This window comes from Stegostoma tigrinum, chromosome 18, assembly GCF_030684315.1.
Source record: "Stegostoma tigrinum isolate sSteTig4 chromosome 18, sSteTig4.hap1, whole genome shotgun sequence".
Lineage (NCBI taxonomy): Eukaryota > Metazoa > Chordata > Chondrichthyes > Orectolobiformes > Stegostomatidae > Stegostoma > Stegostoma tigrinum.
In genome coordinates this window covers 50,449,652-50,472,185 of record NC_081371.1, presented here as the reverse complement: position 1 = coordinate 50,472,185, position 22,534 = coordinate 50,449,652, and the positions used below count along the sequence as shown (strand labels likewise).

At 40.6% G+C, this 22,534-nt stretch overlaps 1 protein-coding gene across 6 annotated transcripts in view; it reads right to left on the bottom strand.

The window, feature by feature from the left end:
• The window catches only part of atp2b1a (ATPase plasma membrane Ca2+ transporting 1a), a 98,727-nt gene that overhangs the window by 11,679 nt on the left and 64,514 nt on the right, over positions 1 to 22,534 (bottom strand). For all 6 annotated transcript variants that reach the window (XM_048548458.2, XM_048548456.2, XM_048548459.2 and 3 more), the window contains exons 12-16: positions 21,648 to 21,882; positions 8,424 to 8,603; positions 8,250 to 8,337; positions 5,536 to 5,642; positions 5,182 to 5,373 (exon numbers count right to left, since the gene is read on the bottom strand). In XM_048548458.2, coding sequence (XP_048404415.2) covers positions 5,182 to 5,373; positions 5,536 to 5,642; positions 8,250 to 8,337; positions 8,424 to 8,603; positions 21,648 to 21,882 — 802 coding nt within the window. The remainder of the gene's footprint in view (positions 1 to 5,181; positions 5,374 to 5,535; positions 5,643 to 8,249; positions 8,338 to 8,423; positions 8,604 to 21,647; positions 21,883 to 22,534) is intronic.

Sequence of the window (22,534 nt, the reverse complement as noted above, 5' to 3'; positions counted from 1 at the left end):
TCTGGGATGTGCGGGAGTTGAATGTCTTGTCGTGGGAGCAGATGCGGCGGAGGCGGAGGAATTGGGAATAGGGGATGGAATTTTTGCAGGAGGGTGGGTGGGAGGAGGTGTATTCTAGGTAGCTGTGGGAGTCGGTGGGCTTGAAATGGACATCAGTTACAAGCTGGTTGCCTGAGATGGAGACTGAGAGGTCCAGGAAGGTGAGGGATGTGCTGGAGATGGCCCAGGTGAACTGAAGGTTGGGGTGGAAGGTGTTGGTGAAGTGGATGAACTGTTCGAGCTCCTCTGGGGAGCAAGAGGCGGCGCCGATACAGTCATCAATGTACCGGAGGAAGAGGTGGGGTTTGGGGCCTGTGTAGGTGCGGAAGAGGGACTGTTCCACGTAACCTACAAAGAGGCAGGCATAGCTGGGGCCCATGCGGGTGCCCATGGCCACCCCCTTAGTCTGTAGGAAGTGGGAGGAGTCAAAAGAGAAGTTGTTGAGTGTGAGGACGAGTTCAGCTAGGCGGATGAGTGTGTCGGTGGAGGGGGCCTGGTCGGGCCTGCGGGACAGGAAGAAGCGGAGGGCCTTGAGGCCATCTCCATGCGGAATGCAAAAATTCCATCCCCTATTCCCAATTCCTCCGCCTCCGCCGCATCTGCTCCCACGATAAGACATTCCACTCCCGCACATCCCAGATGTCCAAGTTCTTTAAGGACCGCAACTTCCCCCCACGGTGATTGAGAACGCCCTTGACCGCGTCTCCCGCAACACATCCCTCACACCCCGCCCCCGCCACAACCGCCCCAAGAGGATTCCCCTCGTTCTCACACACCACCCTACCAACCTCCGGATACAACGCATTATCCTCCGACACTTCCGCCATTTACAATCCGACCCCACCACCCAAGACATTTTTCCATCCCCTCCCCTGTCTGCTTTCCGGAGAGACCACTCTCTCCGTGACTCCCTTGTTCGCTCCACACTGCCCTCCAACCCCACCACACCCGGCACCTTCCCCTGCAACCGCAGGAAATGCTACACTTGTCCCCACACCTCCTCCCTCACCCCCATCCCAGGCCCCAAGATGACATTCCACATTAAGCAGAGGTTCACCTGCACATCTGCCAATGTGGTATACTGCATCCACTGTACCCGGTGCGGCTTCCTCTACATTGGGGAAACCAAGCGGAGGCTTGGGGACCGCTTTGCAGAACACCTCCGCTCAGTTCGCAACAAACAACTGCACCTCCCAGTCGCAAACCATTTCCACTCCCCCTCCCATTCTCTTGATGGGATGTCCATCATGGGCCTCCTGCACTGCCACAATGATGCCACCCAAAGGTTGCAGGAACAGCAACTCATATTCCGCCTGGGAACCCTGCAGCCATATGGTATCAATGTGGACTTCACCAGTTTCAAAATCTCCCCTTCCCCTACTGCATCCCTAAACCAGCCCAGTTCATCCCCTCCCCCCACTGCACCACACAACCAGCCCAGCTCTTCCCCCCCACCCACTGCATCCCAAAACCAGTCCAACCTGTCTCTGCCTCCCTAACCGGTTCTTCCCCTCACCCATCCCTTCCTCCCACCCCAAGCCGCACCCCCAGCTACCTACTAACCTCATCCCACCTCCTTGACCTGTCCGTCTTCCCTGGACTGACCTATCCCCTCCCTACCTCCCCACCTACACCCTCTCCACCTATCTTCTTTACTCTCCATCTTCGGTCCGCCTCCCCCTCTCTCCCTATTTATTCCAGTTCCCTTCCCCCATCCCCCTCTGATGAAGGGTCTAGGCCCGAAACGTCAGCTTTTGTGCTCCTGAGATGCTGCTTGGCCTGCTGTGTTCATCCAGCCTCACATTTTATTATCTTGAAGATTCATGAGTCTGCTAGGAGATCATTGTTAAATGGTAATTGTGCATCTTAAGCTTCAATGCTCACTACTGATGAAAAAAAACTTTCAAGAGAACAGGTCTTTTGAAGAGTAGGTGGGTGAAAAAGGCATTAGCAAAAAAAAGGACAGAAGCAAACACAGTTAAGTTCCATTATCTTTTGACTAGGAATAATAACTGCTTTGTCATAATAGCTGATCCTTCCAGTGTTACCTCAAAAATTAAAACAAAAAATCCATATATTCATTTGGGGCTTCACTGGCTAGGTCAGCATTTAATGCCCATTCCAGAGAGCAGTTCAGTGCTAAAATTATGGCTGTGGGGTCTGGAGTCACAGACCAGGCCAGGAAACAATGCCAGATTTCTTCTCTAAAAAGGCCCATGAACCTTTTGGATCTTTATGGCAAACAGTAGTAACATAGTTGCCGTTAGACTAGCTTTTTATTGGATTTAAAATTTCACCATTGACAACAACCCAATTCAAATCCAGTCACAGATTAACCCAGGGCTCTGGATTATTGACTATCACCACCTGACCCAAGATTATTTTTACCTAATTTGTAGGCCAGAAGTGTACAGTACCCTCAATTTGGTTCTGTAAACAGAACTGCTGAACTGCCAGTCACATGACCATACAGTCTGATTGCTAGGAACTCTAATGATTCTATTGTATTTATTCCTCAAATATCATGCACTCCAAGCATGGGGAGTCCCTGTTTTGGGAATGATAATAGCACCAATCGAATTATTGCAATATTCCTTGGAACATGCAACATCGTAAACTATTATAGAATTGCTCCTATACTCCAAGACAGTATGCGTAAAAAGCTCACCGGGACAAAGAATATATAAAAACCTACAGTTGGAAGAGAAACTCCCAAAGTAGTTGAGAAGACAATTATGAATATTTGAATAAGTTATTTTAGTACCAAGGCAAGAGGGGTTATTTTGGTAGGGCAAATCAAGGCAACATAATACACAGGGTCCTGGGAGGCCTTACCAAAGGATCTTGGGGTACAGGTTCATAGTTCCTTGAAAGCAAATTTGCAGGTAGATAGGATAGCATTTAGTACATGACTTTATTGGTCAATCCATTGAGAAGAGTTGTAGTAAAGTCATGTTGTGAGCACACAGGACATGGTATTCCAAAAGTGCCCAGACCAATGCTCAATTCTGGTCTCCCTGCTATAGGATGTTCTGCAACTTGAATAGTCTCCAAAAAGATTTAAGGATGTTGCCAGGGTTGGAGGGTTTCAGCCTTTCACCATGGCTCAGTCACCTAGCGGTATTTTCTCAGGGCCAGAATGTGAAGGGTGACATTGTAGAAGCTTACAAAATCATGGAGGCATTGAGAGTGTGATTAGTCAAGGTCTTTTTCTCAGGGTGGGCAGTCCAAATCTAGAGGGCCTAGGTTTAAAGCGAGAAGAGAAAGATTTTAAAAAAGGGACCTATGGGGCAACACTTTCATGTGGATGGTGCGCGTATGGAATGAGCTGCCGGAGGAGGAAGAGACTGGTACAATTGCAACATGTAAGAGGCATTGTATAGGTATATGAATAGGAAGGGTTCAGAGGAATAATGAACCAAATGCTGGTTGGCATGGATGAGTTGGACTGAAGGGTCTGTTTCCATACTAAACATCTACAACTATGCCTGACCATTTTTAATACAAAGTCATTCAGAGAAAATGTGGTCACAGATTTGCTGGAATGGAAAGAAACAGTGGATATGAGAGATTATTAATTATAGGTTTTGCATTGAGAGCTACCACGAGGTAGAACAATATATACAAAATTGAGTGTAACGAGCCTAGGCTCATGCCTGTCCATCAGTAACCATCACCCTATCAGCTGTTGCTGCATTCTTTTCAAACGACTACCCAAATAAATCCATCCTTTTGCTAATTTATCTTCTGAATTGGAGAATCAATTTATGATTTTGTAGACAAAGCATTAGCTTTATTAATTTTTAAAAAAGGCAAATTTAACTGTGCAAGTCTGCCAATTATACCAATACACTTCAAGTTTAGTTAAATGGACAGGTTTCCTAAATTATTACATTAATACATTAAAAGAGTTTGCAAGTTTACTAGTAATTATTAGTTTGTTACATTTAAAGTAACTTATGCCCCAAGTTTTCAAGCTGACCAAAAAAACAAGTGGTTCAAAAGAAAAACAAAACACTTTCAACTCTTGCTGTTCCTTGTTGCAACAGCACTCCAAGTACATCTGCATGTGCAGATGGATGAGGTTTTAAATTTTAAACAGACCATTTTGATGGTGGCACCCCATGCATGTATTGGGAACACTATTTTACAGGGGACAGTAACTAAATATTTAGATCAGAAGAAGCCTATAAGGAGTGCAACAAAGTGATTTTTTGACTTCAAGCAAGTGAACTTGTTTAGTCAGAATTGGTGGAACTACATTTTTTCCCCCTTTAACTCACAGCCACCCAAACGTGGGAAGATAGAAGTCACAACCTACATTCACAGGATTATGAAAGGAAACCACTTTTGATCCTTGAGAAGCTTACCAAAATAAAAGCAAAATACTATACAGGTGGCTTCTGAAGATAGGCAAGTAGAGATTTTAGTGGTGTAATCCCAGTTGCACTTTCTAAAAATGACTACAGTAAAAGGCGCCTTAAGCTAAAAATAAATGTTTTTCATGCCTGGTGTTACTCTTGTGCTTGCTTTGTACAAGTAGTATGGCCCAATTGATTCCATCCTCTAGAAGCAGCTTCAGAACAGCCTGTCTCCAATAATTACCTTGTTCCAGGAGTAGAACCCAGATTGCATGAGATATAAACATCTAGTTTCCAGACAGCTTGGAATTTGGATATTATACATTAGTTCAGCTAGTGTTTCAAAATACATAAATAAAGGGGGGGGTTATGGATTTTCACTTGGTGTTTAAATCTCTGGTTTTGCTAGCTTGTGAAAGAGATCAGTGTAATTGATAAATATATCCACAGGTGTTTATACACATTCATTTAAGGGGTGGCTACAGTTAGTTGATTGGTTATCTAGAACCCTAGGCTAGTGGTCTCAAGTTTGAATGGCAGATAGTAAGGATGGAATTCAACAAAAACACAAAACACTGGAATAAAATAGCTAATCTAAACCCAATCTGCTACACAAATAACATTCAGGGAAGGAAATCTGACATCCTTACCTGGCTTGTCCTACATGTGATTTTGGAGCCACAGTAATTTGGTGGATTCTTAAAATGTTTGCCTAGCCTTTAACACATGCCATAAATAAGCATTACACAAAGTTCTTTTCAAATTGAAGAGAGTGTGTTACCTGTGTGATACAAGCACCAGTGAATGCCACAATCACTGCCACAACATTCACCGTAAGCTGGAACTGGAGAAATTTTGATATACTGTCATACACATTTCTGCCCCACATAACTGCTTTAACAATGCTTGTGAAGTTATCATCAGTTAGGATTATATCAGAGGCTTCTTTGGCTACATCCGTTCCAGCAATACCCTAAGAAAGAAGGCAAAACAGATAATTGCAAATAAAATTTCTATAGAGCTATCTTCCCTCAGTCAAATAAGGTAAGTTTAATCAGAGCTAGCAGATCCAAAGAAACAAAAAAAGCAGCATAAACCACAAATTCAGTGCATAAAGCTAACTTCTTGTACATACCATAGCAAATCCAACATCAGCTTTCTTCAGTGCTGGTCCATCATTAGTACCATCTCCAGTGACTGCAACAACTTGTTTGCGTTCTAACACTGTGCTGTCAATAATGCCTTAAAATTAAAATACAGGAGGTTTTTTTTAAAAACCAAGGAATTTATTCAATTCATACGATAATAACATTTGTGAAACATGAAATGGATAAGCTAGTTCATACTTTCTTCCTCATGCAATACTGCAGATGCTAGGAAAAAAACTCAGGTCTGGCAGCATACGTTTAAAGAGAATCAGTGAACATCAAGTCTAGTAACCTTGCTTCAGAAAATTCCCCCAAAAGGAAACAAACACTCAATGGACTAACTTTCTCTCCACAAATATCTGAAGACTAGTTGAGCTTCTCCATTTTGTTTTAAAATCACCATACAGGGTGTTTTGTCAGCTGGGAAATTGTGGAATGACAAAAATACTTTAGTACACAATTTAGAAGAAAATGATAAACAGTTCATTGAGATATGCGCCCAGGTTTGAGCACTGCAAAAAGAAGTTAATGTCATTTCAACTTTACCCTGACCCAAATTTCTCAAAAATAAATAGTTTTATGTAGCACAGTCACATCCAACCCAATGCAGATCCAGAAACACATTTGGAACGTAAAAGGAAAGAACAGAAAGTTAACCAAATTTAACACTACTTCAGTTCATCCACAGCCTGAACCATCCTTTCCACAACCTCCTGCATCTGGAATGTAGAATTTGATTGACAATCTCTTCCATCCTATTTTCTCCCACTTAGTGATGTTATCATTCAGGAGTTGGGGTTCTACCAAAGTTCTTAAAATTATAGTCTAAAAAAACTGCAAAGTGAGAATGATACAGCAAAAGGTTACCCAATGACTCATCCCATCAACATCCTAATGACTTTTGCTCTTTTTTCCATACCACTGAAAAGTTTACTATTTGAATCAAGAAACCAAAAAAATTGCAGCAGGAATGGAATAGCGCTTAACAAAAGTGGATAGGAAATACATAATATTAATAAATATGGCCATTTGTTGAAATCTATTGCATAGATTTGCAATCTTCCATTCTTACTGCAAGTGCACAAAATCAGCCCAAGTCCAAGGCCAAATTTTTCACTGCATTTGAGTTCAACTTCTGATCTTGCAGTTATTCAACTTGTGCATCTCAGTCTTCTACATTTTCAGGCACCACTATGACTTTGAAACTTTCTATTCAATATTGCACTAGGTGGCAGTCTTCTCCATAAATTTACAGCTGGATTTGTATTTTCAAAAGAGCCTTTAGCTTTGTGGCCAATTCTGCAGTTTACTTGTATAGAAGCTCTTTATATACTCTGGACAAAACACTTAGTGTCCAGTAACTAGGGAAAACAAGCCAAGAAAACTGTACTGTCCTGTAGTGGTAAGAGCTGCTTGGAGTTTTTCCACTCTAACTAGACATGCTTTAGAGACAAAGCTGTACAGCATGGAAACAGACCCTTTGGTCCAACTCATCCAAACAGACCAGATACCCTAAATTCATCCAATTCCTTTTGTAGCATTTGGCCCATTTCCCTCTAAACCATGGCTATTCATATAGCCATCCAGGTGCCTTTTAAAGTGTTGTAATTGTACCAGCATCAACTGATTCTTGTGGCAACTCATTCAACATACATGACCCTGTGAAAGTGTTGCCCCAGGTCACTTTAAAATCTGTCTTCTCACCCCTTAAAAACCAATGGTTTCTAGTTTTGGACTCCCCCAACCCTAGGAAAAGTGCCTTGGCTATTCACCCTATCCATACCCCTCATGATTTTATAAACCTCTATAAAGGTCACCCCTCAGCTCTAGGGAATATAGCTCCATCCTACTCAGCCTCTCCCTTTGCTCAAACTTTTCAATTGTGGCAACATCCTTACAAATCTTTTCTGAACCCTTTCCAGTTTCACAACACTCCTATAACAGGGAGACCAGAACTGAACATAGTATTCCAAATGTGGCCAATGTCCTGTACAGCCACAGCATGACCTCCCAAATCCTAATCCTCAGTGCATTAAATCAAAAGGGAAGCATACCAAACCCCACCTTCACTACCCTATCTACTGGCAACTCCACATTCAAGGAAGTATTGAACCTGCACTCAAGAGGTCTTTATCCAGCAACACTTCCCAGAAACTTACCATTAAAAGAGGTATACATGTCCTGCAATGGATTTGTTTGCGCCAGTTTCCATCATAAAGAATTCCTTTATGCTGCCAGAGGTCTTTTTACAGCAGTGTATCTTTGAGAATACTTGAGTCCCTGTCCATAACAGTCTCTAATACAGGACACAGCTCAAAGCTCTGTATGGTCTACATGCCAGCTTCAACAGCACCTTTGGCAACAATACACTGTTCCAAAATGTTCTCCTTTATCTCCCTGCTCCTTAAAAGCACTTCATCTGGACACGTATGGCAATAATGTTTGTACAAGTATACCACAGCAAAGCATTGTTAAACATTTTCCAAACATCAAGTCCAACATAAATACAAGTAGTTATTGGAGAAATTTCATTTGTAGAGTACAATTTACAGAGCACATTAGTAGAACTACCGTCATTAGCACCAGGATAGTCCAGTTAGAAGTCAAAGCTCAAAGTGCCTGTTGAATCAGAACCAGTGAATGCTCAACTGTTAGAAATTAGATGTGTGAGAAAAAGCCCAAAAAATTTCCACTGTTTTACCTTTGACTAAAGTGTGCTTATCAGTAGGCGAAGATCTTGCAAGGACACGGAGCCTGGGCCAAATCTTGTCTATACGTTCTTGCTCGATCTGAAAATATTAAATATTTGCCCTTTCACCATATTCAATGTCAAGGGAAAAATCCATATATGCATCCTGTTTAAAAACACACTTACCTCGCCTTTTGCATTGCGAATACGTTTGTTGAACTGTTTACCCTCCAAACACAGAAAGTCATCACCAGCCTGTAAAATACCGCATTTTGTAGCAATGGCTCGGGCTGTGTTAATGTTGTCACCAGTGACCATACGGACTGTGATACCAGCACGCTGGCATTTCTTAATGGCATCAGGAACCTGCAGAAAATGAAAAATTTCAGCATTGTAGAATGGCTTCACCATTGTTCATTTGTTATTCAAGTGAAATGAGATTGCTTTTTGAACATAATGTCCAACTTGTCAATTGAGCTCAATAGGTGGGGTGATTTCTCATCTCTGAATGAAACCATCACTTTCATGCTGGCATCTGACATAGTAGTACAGGAGGCCAGCCCATTAAGCCTATGCTGATTTGCCAAACACTAATACAACTAATGTACTTCCTTGTGTTCTAACAAGTCTATACCCTCAATTACCTAACAGATTGCTCGTTTAATACACTAGGAGATATTAGAATACTGTTACCACAGCATGATGGATACAAATTCAAAGTCAGGAATCACATTCCAAATCTTGGAAAGTTAAAAAAGCTTTTCACACGGCCTTAGGCTTGTTAATCAGCTTTAAATCTGCCAATTATTCAACCATTTTAAATATCTATCAAATCTCTCCTTGGCCTTTCCTGCTCACAAAGAGTTCCATCTTATGAACTTTATTAAACCAACATCCAATTAATCTGCTTAAAAAATCTCATGGCATTATTTAGTGGGAAATTGACTTTGCTAACCTCTTTCCCACAAAACCCCATTGAAACAAGATTGAGCTGAACAGTTATCAATTATGGCATTGTTGTAGGTCCACTTCAAATTAACAGGTTAAACAGCATTTGACATTTCTAGAAAGTGAACACAACATTAATGCAAGCTCTTCCCAGTCTATTAAGGCATTCACCCTCTCCGATAGGGTGGAGCTTTCTCTCCCACTGAAAGAAAAGCATCCAAGTGCAGTTCCCTTAATTCAGGGCTTAGTGTTATTGCCAGTTTTGAAACTGCACCATTATAAACCATTTTTTGAAAATGTGTAAGTACCCATAGAAGACCATAAGATACAGGAGTAGAATTAAGCCATTCGGCCAAGTCCACTCATCTATTTCAACCATAACTGATATTTCTCAACTACATTCTCTTGCTTTCTCCCTGTAATCGCCTTAAGAACACAATGTTAATAGTAATCTTAGGAATACCGAGCACCAGATCAATAGCAATATTATGTTCGAGTTCTTCACCCTATATCCAGATTTAATGATATCTTCCTCATGCAAACATTTCAGCAGAATAAGATTGTTTTGCAAAGAACTTTGCATGTTACAGCACTTGTTGCTTGCTATGGCCAATTACACTATTGACATAAGCCATTTATGTTCTTAGTTCACCTTATGCATTTCCCATATTGCTCAATACTTTTTAATGTAGCAAATTAGCTGTAGTAATATTTATGGACACTACTTTAGCAAAGATACAAGAAAATGCCACACTTCAGTCAACTTTTGCCTCTCTAGTATTCCCTATAGTTTTAAATAGATGTGATCAGTAACATGGATGATTGCTTTAATTGCTTTTTAAAATGAAGAATTTTAAATTGGAGTCCAAGTTTGAACGCCACAAGATAAGTGTTTGCAACTCAATTTTAGACTCGGTACAGCATGTAAGTAATTCAGCACAATTTTGAGCTACATCTTCAAATGTCAGTTAGTCCTTGCTCAACACTTGCCTTGTATCTCAAACGTTTGCTCCTTGAAATGTTTATCTATTAGAACACCTACAAATGCTAGGCAACTCTGCAGAAGGGTGTTGCAGGTTACAGGGGGACATAGATAAACTTCAGAGATGGGTTGAGAGGTGGCAAATCAAGTTTAATGCTGAAAGTAGTGTGAACTGATTCACTTTGCAAGGAGTAACAGGAATACAGAGTACTGGGCTAATGGTAAGATTCTTGGTAGTGTGGATGAGCAGAGGCACCTGTGTCCATGTCCATCGATCCCTGAAAGTTGCCACCCAGGTTGATAAGGTTGTTAAGAAGGTGTAGTGGTGTTAGATTTTATTGGTAGAGGGATTGAGTTTTGGACCCACAGAGGTCATGTTGCAGTTGTACAAAACTCTGGTGCAGCCACACTTGGAGTATTGCACACAGTTCTGGTTACCTCATTATGGGAAGGATGTGAAAGCACTGAAAAAGGGTGCAGAGAAGATTTACCAGGATGTTGCTTGATATGGAGGGAAGGTCTTATAGAGGAAAGGCTGAGGGACTTGAGGCTGTTTTTGTTAGAGAGAAGGTCAAGAGTTGACCTAATTAGAGACAGACATACATGATCAGAGGATTAGATAGGGTGGATAGTGAGAGCTTCCCCCCACCTTGGATGGAGATGGCTAGCAGGAGGGGATATAGCTTTAAATATAGGGACGATAGATATAGGACAGATGTCGGAGGGTAGGTTCTTTACTCAGTAGTAAGGGTGTGGAATGCCCTGCCTGCAACACAGTATTAGACTTGCTAAGTTTAAGGGCATTTAAATAGTTATTGGATAAACATATGGATAATAATGCAATAGTGCAAGTTAGATGGACTTCACTTTGGTTTCACAGGTTGGCACAACATTGAGGGCCGAAGGGCCTGTACTACGCTGTAGTGTTCTATGTTCTAACTTTATAGAATACACACTCCAAATACCAACATTCTGGACCCACTATTGATCACTGCACCAGCCATTAGCAGTCGTTACCAAAGGTCACAGCCTGGTACGGCAACTGCTCCGCTCAAGACTGTAAAGAAACTAAGTTCCGAATGCAGCCCAGTCCATTTCACAAACTAGCCTTTCCTCTATTGGCTGTCTATACTTCATGCTGGCTCAGGAAAGTGGTCAACATAATTGAACTGGTGGGAGCTGTCTTTAACACTTCCACCAGGCAGAAGATAAAGTTTGTAAACAAAGGGGAAGCAGCTGTTCTTGAATCCAGTAGGACTTTTGATCAGACCTCATCGAAACTGATCTTTCTCTGCAGCTATAACACTTATACTTTGTACTTCAGAATAGTATTAATTGCCTGGATAGATGGAGCAAAAACAAACTTGCGTCTGAACAGTTAGTTTGTTCAGCACCTCAACTACAAACTTTAGTGGAAGCTACCACTATTTTTGTGTTCTTAATTTAGAAGTTTCAGTTCATTCATTAACCTCAATTCAGAGGAAACAGTTCCAACTTCAGTTCTATCTTGGGTAACATTCCCGAGAATCCACATTTTCATTGGTCTTCTGTTACAATGAAAGCATGAGTACCGAAAACCACACTTGAGATGTGTCAGTATCCATTTGGTAATGAGGAGTCAGACAGTTGAGATTTCAAATCACATACCAGTACACCTGCACAGTTGAGAGGCAATGCTGCATTGTTGGAGCTGTTGCCTTTTGGATGGAATGTTTAACTGGTCTCCTCAGATGAAAAACACTGATTGTATTATTCTGAAAATATTTCCTTGATGTCTTACCTCAAATCAATAAACATATGACATCACATTGATGTTTGCATGGACTTTCCTGGGTGCAAATTGGCTGTTTGTTTTGTATAATAGTTATTTACTTAATTACTCAATTGGCTGCAACTGCTGTGGGATAGCAATCTAATGGAAGACACTATACAAATGCAGAATTCTTACTTTCACACTCACTGCAAAATGTAACATTTTTGTATTTTGTCCCTCAGTGAAAATTTAAAAATTTCCCCCTTTTATGGCTGCCTAATTCCTTTAGGAAGTATTTGCACATTTAAAAGTAGCACTTTCCCTGTTCTTTTAAAGACTTAAAAACAGTGTACTACCATTTCAGAATTCAATACCATGTTTTCTAGTTTGAGAAAACTCTCATCGCTTGACAATTTGGTGAATACAAAAGTCTCAGGGCCCCAAACCCCAACACCATTTTATTGAAAAAAGTGATGTCATCATTCACCATGACAATTACAGTGCCAGACTTCTTACTAAAAAAGAAAGTACTGGGAATACTCAGGGGTCTGGTAATGCCTGGACAGAAACCATGTCAAAAGAAATTGTGGCTCAGAAGCATCAATATATATCCATAGATGCTATACTAGAGTATTAATTATTTTTCTATTTCTCATTTCTAACATCAATATTGTTTTTGTTGCACTGATCTAGATGGCCAGAAAACAATTCAAACCCAATACTAATTTGTGAATTTGAATTGTTAGGCAAAAATCCAGTAGCAGTTAAGTTTTAAGCTATCAGAACATTGCAAAAAGTAGTTCATTATGCCTTTAATTTAAAAAAAGGCCAACAAGCTTGGAATCATGTGCCAGTTATCCTTTAAAAGTCAGTTACACTGCACCAGTTCCAAGTGGTGCTAGTTCTCAGGGCAATGATCGATTGTTAAGAAAATGGTGATAGCCTCAGATTGTGAAAAACAGGTTAATTTGGAATTAATCTGCAATCCTAATTTGTCAAATGATCATTTCAGTAAAGGTGACAACTCTGCAGCATTGACTAATCAAGTCTGCATCTCACCTAGTGCTGTACACTCCTGCCTTTTTCCAGTAAGGCTGTGCATTCTTCTTTAAGAAAAGATCTAATTCCTTTCCAAGTGCCTCAATTAAACCTGCCTTCACCACTTGGGTAATGCTTTCCAGACCCTAACCACTTCAAGTCAAATGTTTTTCCTCAAATTGATTGTAAAGCACCCTCTTGTTCTTAATCTTCAGTGGGAAGTCTTTCTTATGTCTAGATCCCTCACAATTCAAGTTCAGTTGAACCGCCTCAATCTTTCCATGAAAGAGAGTTCTAACTTCACAAGATTCTGGTTCTGGAGCCATTTTCAAACTTCTTTGCCACTGTTGGATGTGTTCACATCCTGAAGTATGGCAGCCAAAAACAAAACAGTAGTTCAGCTTTTGCTAGAGTACTAATGTCTTGGGCAAATTCAAACTTTATTCTTGTACTGCCCGATTTATCAGCTCTCAGCCAGTCTGCCACTCATGCACATCTAAACTCGGGTCCCTCTACTCCTGCCTCCCCAGAATTGCATCTTATTTCCTATTGGTGTTTCTTGCTCTTGTCATGTGTCACCTCACTTCTCTGCATTGACACATCTGCTACCTGTCTGCCCACAGCTTGGATATGACCTTTTAAGTTTTACATCATTCTCAATTTACAATAGTTTCACATTTATAAGTCGGAGGGTCACAACTGCAAGTTTTAAGATTTATGGAATGGGCAGAGTGTTCCAACACTGACTTTGGGAATTCTGCTACAAAATACTACCAGCCCATCAAAACATTAAATTTCCTACTAATATTCTGTTCCCCATCACACTACCAATTCTGTCCACATACCAGTGTTCCTTTTATTCCACAAAAAGGTTACTTTTGCTCAAGTCTGTTGTACCAACCACAAAGGCAGTATGCCATGGTCAAAATTACCTCAGACCAGAACTCAAATTAAACATTGGCTTAAGAAATCCATGCTGACACTCAATCAGTATTTGTCCAGGAGTTATTTTGTCCTAATTAGTTTCCAGAAGATTCACTTAAGTTAGGGTGATTGATGTATATTTCCTTGACTTATCTTTACATACTTTAAAAAGGCAGTTTTGTTTGTAATGCTCCAGTCAGCATCATACAGCACAGAAACAGGCCCTTCAGTCCATGCCAACCATAATCCCAAACTAAGCTGGTCCCACCTACCTGACCCTGGCCCATATTCCTCACGATTCCTATTCTTTTACTAGTTTAAGTGTCTTTTAGACACTGTAACCATAGTTGCATCCACCACTTCCTCTGGAAGTTCATTCCACACAAACCACAAAAATTGCCTAGGGAAAAGACACATGCCATTCACCTTGTCTGTGCACTGTTTTATTAACCTCTATGAAAGATCACCTCAACCTCATGTTCCAGTGAGGAAAGTCCCAGCCTATCCAGCCCCATGTACCAAAATATAGCAAAAAGCTCTGTTTAATGAGTAGTACAGGCAGATCACAAGCAAAAAGAGTGTACAGATCAAAAAGACTTAGAGGCATACACATTAAGGACAGAATCCATTCAAGTCTGATAATGGCTGGGGGAGAAAGAAGCTGTTCCTGAACCGGTTTGTGGGTGTGTTCAGGTATCTATCTTCTGCCTGGCAGAAGAGGTTGTAAGAGATAGTTACCAGGCACGATGGGTCTTTGATGTTGGCTGCCTTTCTGCGGCAGTGACCCATATAAATGGAGTCCATGGATGGTAGGTTGGCTTCTGCAATAGTCAGAGTTGTGCATACAACGTTCTGTAGTTTCTTACAGGCCTAGGCAGAGTAGTTGCCATACCAGGCCATGATGCAACTTGACACTATGCTTTCAATGGTGCATCTATAGCAGTTGGCAAGGGAGCTTATGGACATGCCAAATTTCCTAGCCACCCTAGGAAGAGGTGGTCTTGTGCCTTATTAACTAGCATCCATATGGAAAGTCCTGGACAGGTTGTCTTCACTGTTGAGCTTGATGCTCTCCACTCCCTCAATTGTTGTTTTTTGGGGGTGGGGGCAGCACATGATCTCCTTTCTTTCTGAAAGAGATGATCAGTTTAATATTGCCAGAGAGAGATTGTTTTCATTGCACCACATCACCAAGCCCTCTATCTCCCTTCTGTATTTTGCCTTGTCATTATTAGGTATCCCTTCCACTACAGTGGTGTGGTCAGCAAACCTGTAGATGATATTGTTCAGAACTTGACAACAGTCATAGGTGTGTGGCGGGGGGGGGCACAATGGGAAGCTGAGGATGTAAATCAGATTGTGGCAGGGAGTGGGGGAGCTCTACTGTTGAGTGTTATTGTGGAAGAGGCACAGTTTCCCATCCTCACCGATTGCAGCCCACTGGTCAGAAAGCTGAGGATCCAATTGCAGAGGGCAGAGCTGAGAAAAAGGTCATGCAGTTTTCAGATCAGTCGGGGGCGGGGGGGGGGGGGGGAAGGAAAGAGAGAAAAAAGAGATGAGATAATGGTGTTGAAGGCGGAGCTGTAGTCAATGAGCAACAGTCAGCAATAAATTAAGTGTCTTTGTTGTCCAGATGTTCCAGGAGTGCAGGGCTAAAGATATATGGCATCAATCTGTGGATCTGCTATGTCAATAGGCAAACTGTAGTGGGAATAAGACAGGTTGGAAGACTGAAGTCAATGTGGATTATGAAAGTCAATTTACAACTCAGACCCTCTATTCCCAGCAACATTGTGGTAAGTCTCTTCTAAACTCTCCAGTTGAAGTTTATTGGTCTTTAAGAACAAAACACACCCTGGTCAAAATGTACAAATTAATAAGTTTAGGAGAGACTTACAGAAGTAAATACACATTTGGAATATCTATTGTAGTGAAGCAATTCATCTCAAAGCTGGGCTAGGCTCCAAAATAGCCTAAAACAAATCCACAAACGTTAATACCCAATAATGAACATATACCTTACACTTTTGGTCATGCCACAACAGATACACATGAACTAAAATACATACAGACTGATTCCAGGCATAAAGGGGATTTGTTTTGTTGATGATTTAGCATGACTAAACAAGCTGAAAATTACACCATTTGTCAGTGGAACTAACAACAGGCGCAGGGAATTTCCCCATCTAAAACTGGAAACAGTATTTGAGCCAGAGACTTATCACTGGATTCAGCAGCTGTCACTAGAAGAAAGTTCACTAGCCTGGTGACATTATTGGGCAAATGGCTGTGGCTTTAGGTTTGTGTGGAATGGCATTGCTATACAAATAGCAAGTTTTAAACAATTGTTTTAAACAACAGAATGTTCAGAATTTGGCTCTCAAGCATCCCGGATGGCCAGGTTGGGGGAAGCTCAGGTTGTTTGGAGTAGGCCATTCAGCTGGCTCTGCCATTTAATACTTCAATGCCCTTTACCTACAGTAAATGAAATGTCATTTTATGGTGATAAATCAGAAATCTAGCAAATGCTACTTTAAAAACTTAGTTTGACTGAATTTCCACAACCCTGGAGATACAGGATGGTGAATTCTCAGTTTAAGAGAAAATCTTGTCTGGATCTTAAATAGCATCCCTCATTTTTAAATTCTAGACTCCGCTACCCGAAGAAACATCTTATCTGCACCTAGCCTAAATATTTTAGGGTTTCAATAGATCACCTCATTCTCAAACCCATAGAACAGGCCCACTTTGCTGAATCTCTTCATAGGACATCTCATCCTATGAACAAGACTAGTAGATCTTTGTTGTGCTCCCTCTGATACCTTTCCTCAAATAGGATACCAAAACTAGACTTCCCCACGATGACCCCAAGTTTTGTACAACTGGAGGAAGCTGTAAGATACTTAAATCTGTAAGCAATGACCTCAGTAGTTGCACTGCAGTGGACAAACTTGGTCCACATCCCAGAGATGCGTTAGGATTGTCAAGTTTTGTCCAGTTGGAATTAAAATATGCAGTTTATAAAGTACAGGATAGAGAGAGAGTTGGAAGCTCATGAATAGTTAAGTGATCTTTTCCACCTGGATAGGCAGTCCACATGATTTATACTACTAAAAATCAGGGCCCTGAGGGAAGTATCCGTACCAGATCATTGTATGATTAACTCAGAAGTTTCCCCAAATATATTCAGCCTCAAGCACAAACCAGTTTGCAACAAGATTGAGGCAATGAAACATCATGGATCACCACAGAATATGGGATGAGACCTCAAGGTTTAAATGAACCTGGAAGATTCTCTCATCTATCCTTAGCATGAAAGCTAACTCAAGAATTAAATGTCCCGCTAGAAAAGATAAGAAAGCAAGACAGTCTTTGGGAGCTAGGAATCATTTTGGGCTGTTCTAGGAGTTTAAGAATGAAGTTTTCACTTGGTGTTAATTGGGTTAATCTCTTCTGTGAAGTACAGGTTTCTCCCTCAAGGTCCAATCTGGTTTTTAAATGCATGCTTGAAAAAGTCTTTAAATTTGAAACAATGTGATCTTATTTTCCTCCGGAAGCTTAAATTTCTTTTTAAACTGGTCACTTGTCTCAAGTGATTGAAGGAGTTATTACTTTGCAAAATGTTTATCTCTTGACTTTTAAAAGGAATAAATATCGGGAATAAATATCAAAAGCACCTGAAAGTATGATGCCACCCGAAGGTTGCAGGAACAGCAACTCATATTCCGTCTGGGAACCCTGCAGCCATATGGTATCAATGTGGACTTCACCAGTTTCAAAATCTCCCCTTCCCCTACTGCATCCCTAAACCAGCCCAGTTCATCCCCTCCCCCCCACTGCACCACACAACCAGCCCAGCTCTTCCCCCCCACCCACTGCATCCCAAAACCAGTCCAACCTGTCTCTGCCTCCCTAACCGGTTCTTCCTCTCACCCGTCCCTTCCTCCCACCCCAAGCCGCACCCCCATCTACCTACTAACCTCATCCCACCTCCTTGACCTGTCCGTCTTCCCTGGACTGACCTATCCCCTCCCTACCTCCCCACCTACACCCTCTCCACCTATCTTCTTTACTCTCCATCTTCGGTCCGCCTCCCCCTCTCTCCCTATTTATTCCAGTTCCCTCTCCCCATCCCCCCCTCTGATGAAGGGTCTAGGCCCGAAACGTCAGCTTTTGTGCTCCTGAGATGCTGCTTGGCCTGCTGTGTTCATCCAGCCTCACATTTTATTATCTTGGAATTCTCCAGCATCTGCAGTTCCCATTATGTCTGATACACCTGAAAATAGTTGCTTTAATATTAATTAATACTCTCCCAGGTCTAAAAAATTAACAAATTTAAAACAGGAACAGTTGAAAAGAAACAGTTTGAAGAAAGTGTTGGTATGAACAATTCCAACTGATTCAGAATGTAGATTCTGCCTGGATTGAAGTAGTATAAAATGTGCTTATCTTTCACAAAAGAAAACAACTGGATTAGCAAGTTAGTTGTTTAGACATTGCTTTTTAAGTGCTGGAACTGTAATGTACAGTCATGTTGAAACCCTGAATTCCAAAAGAATGGGCTGGGTAGATAGCACGGTGAAATAACCTAATTGGGAGAAACAGAATTGCAGGATTAGACTAGTAAGCTCATTGTAAGAAAAATCGCTGGTGGTATCTTTGCTGAATGTCCCTATTTATGTTGCTGTGGTTTGGCACAATGCATATAGCAAGGGAAACAAGTAAGTAGTAACACAGGAAAGGCAAGTTCTTATGCCAAAATATGCAGAAAAAAATTGTCACAGCATGCTACTCCCCGACCAAGCTGAAAAATGAATCTCAAAAATCTAGTCTAGAAATAAGACCTTGAAAAGTGACTTTAAAATTTAACATGTGGTAATCAACTTCAGGTCAGCCAAATCTAAGATGTTTGTACTGACTGCCTTGTTTTACTTGCTCAACTCATTTAAGAAAGTTTGTAAACAAGTCATTAGACTACATCGTCATTTTCATAACTCAATATTTCAACAAATCTATTAATTCACCTAAAAAGGTAAGGAACTGGTTTGATAAGAGCACTGCAATAACAAGGAGGGCAGATACTCAAATTTCCTCATTTGTTGTGGGCTACTTAAACATTCAGATTAATATTTTTGCTTTAGTGTGGAAGAGGTAACCCTTAGCATGACTGTTTAGCTGAAAATAGACATTTTGTAGTCAAAAAATTCTGTAAGACAAGTCAAGTGGAAACCCAATTTTTATGCCACACAAGGAGACTGCCAATTGGCAACTGTTGCCATGGAGAATGCAACCATTAGTACTGATTTAAAGATACAAAGCTGTAAATTTTAGTCAGATTAACTCTGAACAAGGCATTGCCCTGAGAAGTTAATAGTTGTCACCTACTTTGTGGATTTGAAATAGGTACTGTGGGGTAACACGTTCTGACAAAGAACGGGGCTTTGTGTACTAATAGGTGCAACTTATGTTAGGCACACAGATTCAGACTGAGGAATCTTAAATTCCAAAAATGTCTGTTTCAATTCCTACCAATTTTTAAAAAAATTTTACTGCTTCAGAAAAGGTCAATGTGATGCCTCGCATATTAAGATTATCCAGCAATTGCAGAGTCACATTTCATGTTAGATTCATGAGATATGAAGACATGCACTGTTTGGTTACACAGTCAGGACCTTGCGTATTGCAAGGGGCATGCTGCTTGAGATGATCAGAATTTTCGGTCATAAAGCCTACATACTTGGCATAAACAGCACTGAACTTCACATACCACATTTCTACTTATCACAAGTACTTTACTATTGAAGCAAACAAAATCCAGTTCGTGGCAAGCCCACTCATTGCAACCGTGCAGCAACTGGAAAAAAACAGCTAGCTTCAGTTGTTGCTCAACTATTGGAGGTATATGAAGGTAACTTTTCAGGTCAGTATCTTTTACAAAGTGAAGTGTTTGATTATCTCTCCAAAAGATACTGTATGACTTGATGAATATTTCCATTGTTCTCTCCCTTTGCTCACACTTCAAAAATTAACTGACTTGTTCATACAGATCAACTTTGTATTTTCTGCTCTAGTCACTGGGCATGCAGGACTAAATTCCAAGTTCTCCCAATGTCACTCCATGTTTGCTATTCAATAGATGGTAATTATTTGAAGCTAGATGCAACACTGGATTCAAGAATTTCCTTCCATAATTATCCATTACATTGGCTTCAATGAAATCACCTTTTACCCCTCCGCAATGCACCCAGTTTATTTTGCAGATTTGTTCAATTCACAAGCAATTTTCAAATTTGTTTTTCAGGTGCAGTGGTTCTGAAGTTTCATAATAGGCATTGTTCCCAGAATTCTCAAATGCTGTTGATGTTTAGCACACTTTCTTCTGTCAAAAACAACTCAACCAGCAAGGACAATTCCCATCAGTTTTGCTCTAGCCAGTAACCCAAAATACTTTAGAAATCCAGGGACAAAATGTTTGGTTATGATCAAACATTTTTCCTACACTTAAATACAAACCAGATTGAGATTTGTCTCAGATGAGTCAAAGTTTACATCTGAACAGATGTAAACACATCTATGTCTACTCCTTTCTCAAGGCATAACGCTTGCAGATTTGGAGATAGAAAGGACTGCAGATGCTGGCAGCCAGAGTCAATAGATGTAAGCTGGAAAAGCACAGGTCAGACAGCATTCGAGGATCATGAAAGTCAATGGTTCGGTCAGAAACCCTTAGTCACCCGAAATGTTGGCTTCCCAATTCGGATGCTGTCTGACTTGCTGTGCTTTTCCAACTTCATATCCATTGACTGTTACTTGCAGAGTTACTGAACATAAAGCACAACTAAAATATCAAGATGTTGAACAAAGCAAAATTGAGTTTTAATTCTGAAGAATCCACAATTAAGGCCATTTCAACTACTATATTTATTGCAGTTATCCAGAAAAGTCAAATGCGCAAAATTTTATGCTTATTTGCTCTAGAGGACAGACCCGAATTCCCAAATGAGATCAAACACTAAGTAACAGTGAACGTCATACTAGTGCTACCCAAGATAATCATCTCTGAAAAGCAGGAAAATGCAACATGGCTAATTAAGTTAGTTTTTCTCCATTAGTTGATAGACTCTTTGGATTGGCCTGTCACAGGATCCTAGTGTTGTCCCAATCAAACTGGTGGGTTTCCTTATCCATGTGGATGGAGATTAGTAGAGACACACACACACGAAAACCAGAATGAGGTAACCCAGCTCAGAGTGTAAACAACAGGCAGGAAAACAGTGCTTCAGAGACTGCACAGATGTTGCCAAGCAGGGTAATGAAACATCTGGAATGATAAGGTCATGCTTCCAAAATGGAGTGGTAAAATCCTTTTGGAGGCAAGATATGAAAATCAAAATTTTAAAAACAAAGTTCAAGATGAAGGCAAGCATACACACAGTGCAGTTGTAATCAGCTTATAAAAAAAAAAGTGTGGAGTTCAGTTCAGCCACTGAAGTCAACCTAAACATCCTAAGGTTTAAAAAGGAGATAAGGACCCTCCAGTGCCACACCACCACCAATTTTGTCCAAGGGAGAATACACAGGAACCAAAAGAAAACATGGGGACAATAAACAGACTTTTGAATGATCAAACTAAGACTTCAAGACTAAACTATGGACACCAAGTCACCAGGGAATAATTTTTTCCAAAGTAAACGTGGATAAATCTATGCTGGATAAGCTTTTGTTACCTCTGACATATTATTGAACCTATTTACCATTTACTCACCTCTGACCTCACAGGATCTTCAATACCAACTACGGCAATACAGGTGAGATCAGAAAGTACATCATTTTCATTATCCCAATCCACATCAGAATCAACTTCAAATTCTCTGAAGGCTAAGCAGATTGTACGCAATCCCTCAGAAGCCATTGGTTCTATTACTTTCTTTATCAAGTCATCCCGATCTCTAATCTTCAAATCTTTGGTCTCACCCTTTGCATTTAAGATTTTGGAACACCTGGTGAAAAGGAGTTATATTTTAAAAGCTTTTATAATCTTAGAACTAGAACCAACTGGAGAAGAACAGGATCCAGTTAATTTGTGTATTAAAACTGAGTCATTAAAAACTTCTGTACTGAAAATCTTACAAAACAGCATACACATGGCACCTTTGAAATTAGGACTCAAACAGATCTGTCCTCAAAATTAGTGGATACACAATGTACCAGAATACCTTCAAATAATTTTTTGGTCTGTAGAATTGACTGGGAATAAAATCTTCACTTTCAGTATTTTTTAAAATCTCCATCTTTTTATGGGCATTGCCTATTTCCCCATGTAGTTAAAATTCACCTTCCCTTCAAAGCCTCTACTCTTATCAGTCGTGGCTAAAATATTTCTTCCTGGATGCAATGTCTGATTGCAGCAATATGGCATATAGTAGTCTGGATCAACGTGGAAATGAACATTAGCTGATGAGGCAGTTAGAGCTGCAGATAGTCACAAAGTAAGGAAGGGGAACAATTAGAAGAGACTGTGGCATGCAAGAAGAAACAAAGAATTTGGGAGCTTTTGGGATATAGTTCTGTGGATATCTAGCATCAAGATGACCAGATGTAAATAAAATGTACATGGTTTGAGTATGGTATTGGCTGGATATCAAAATTTCT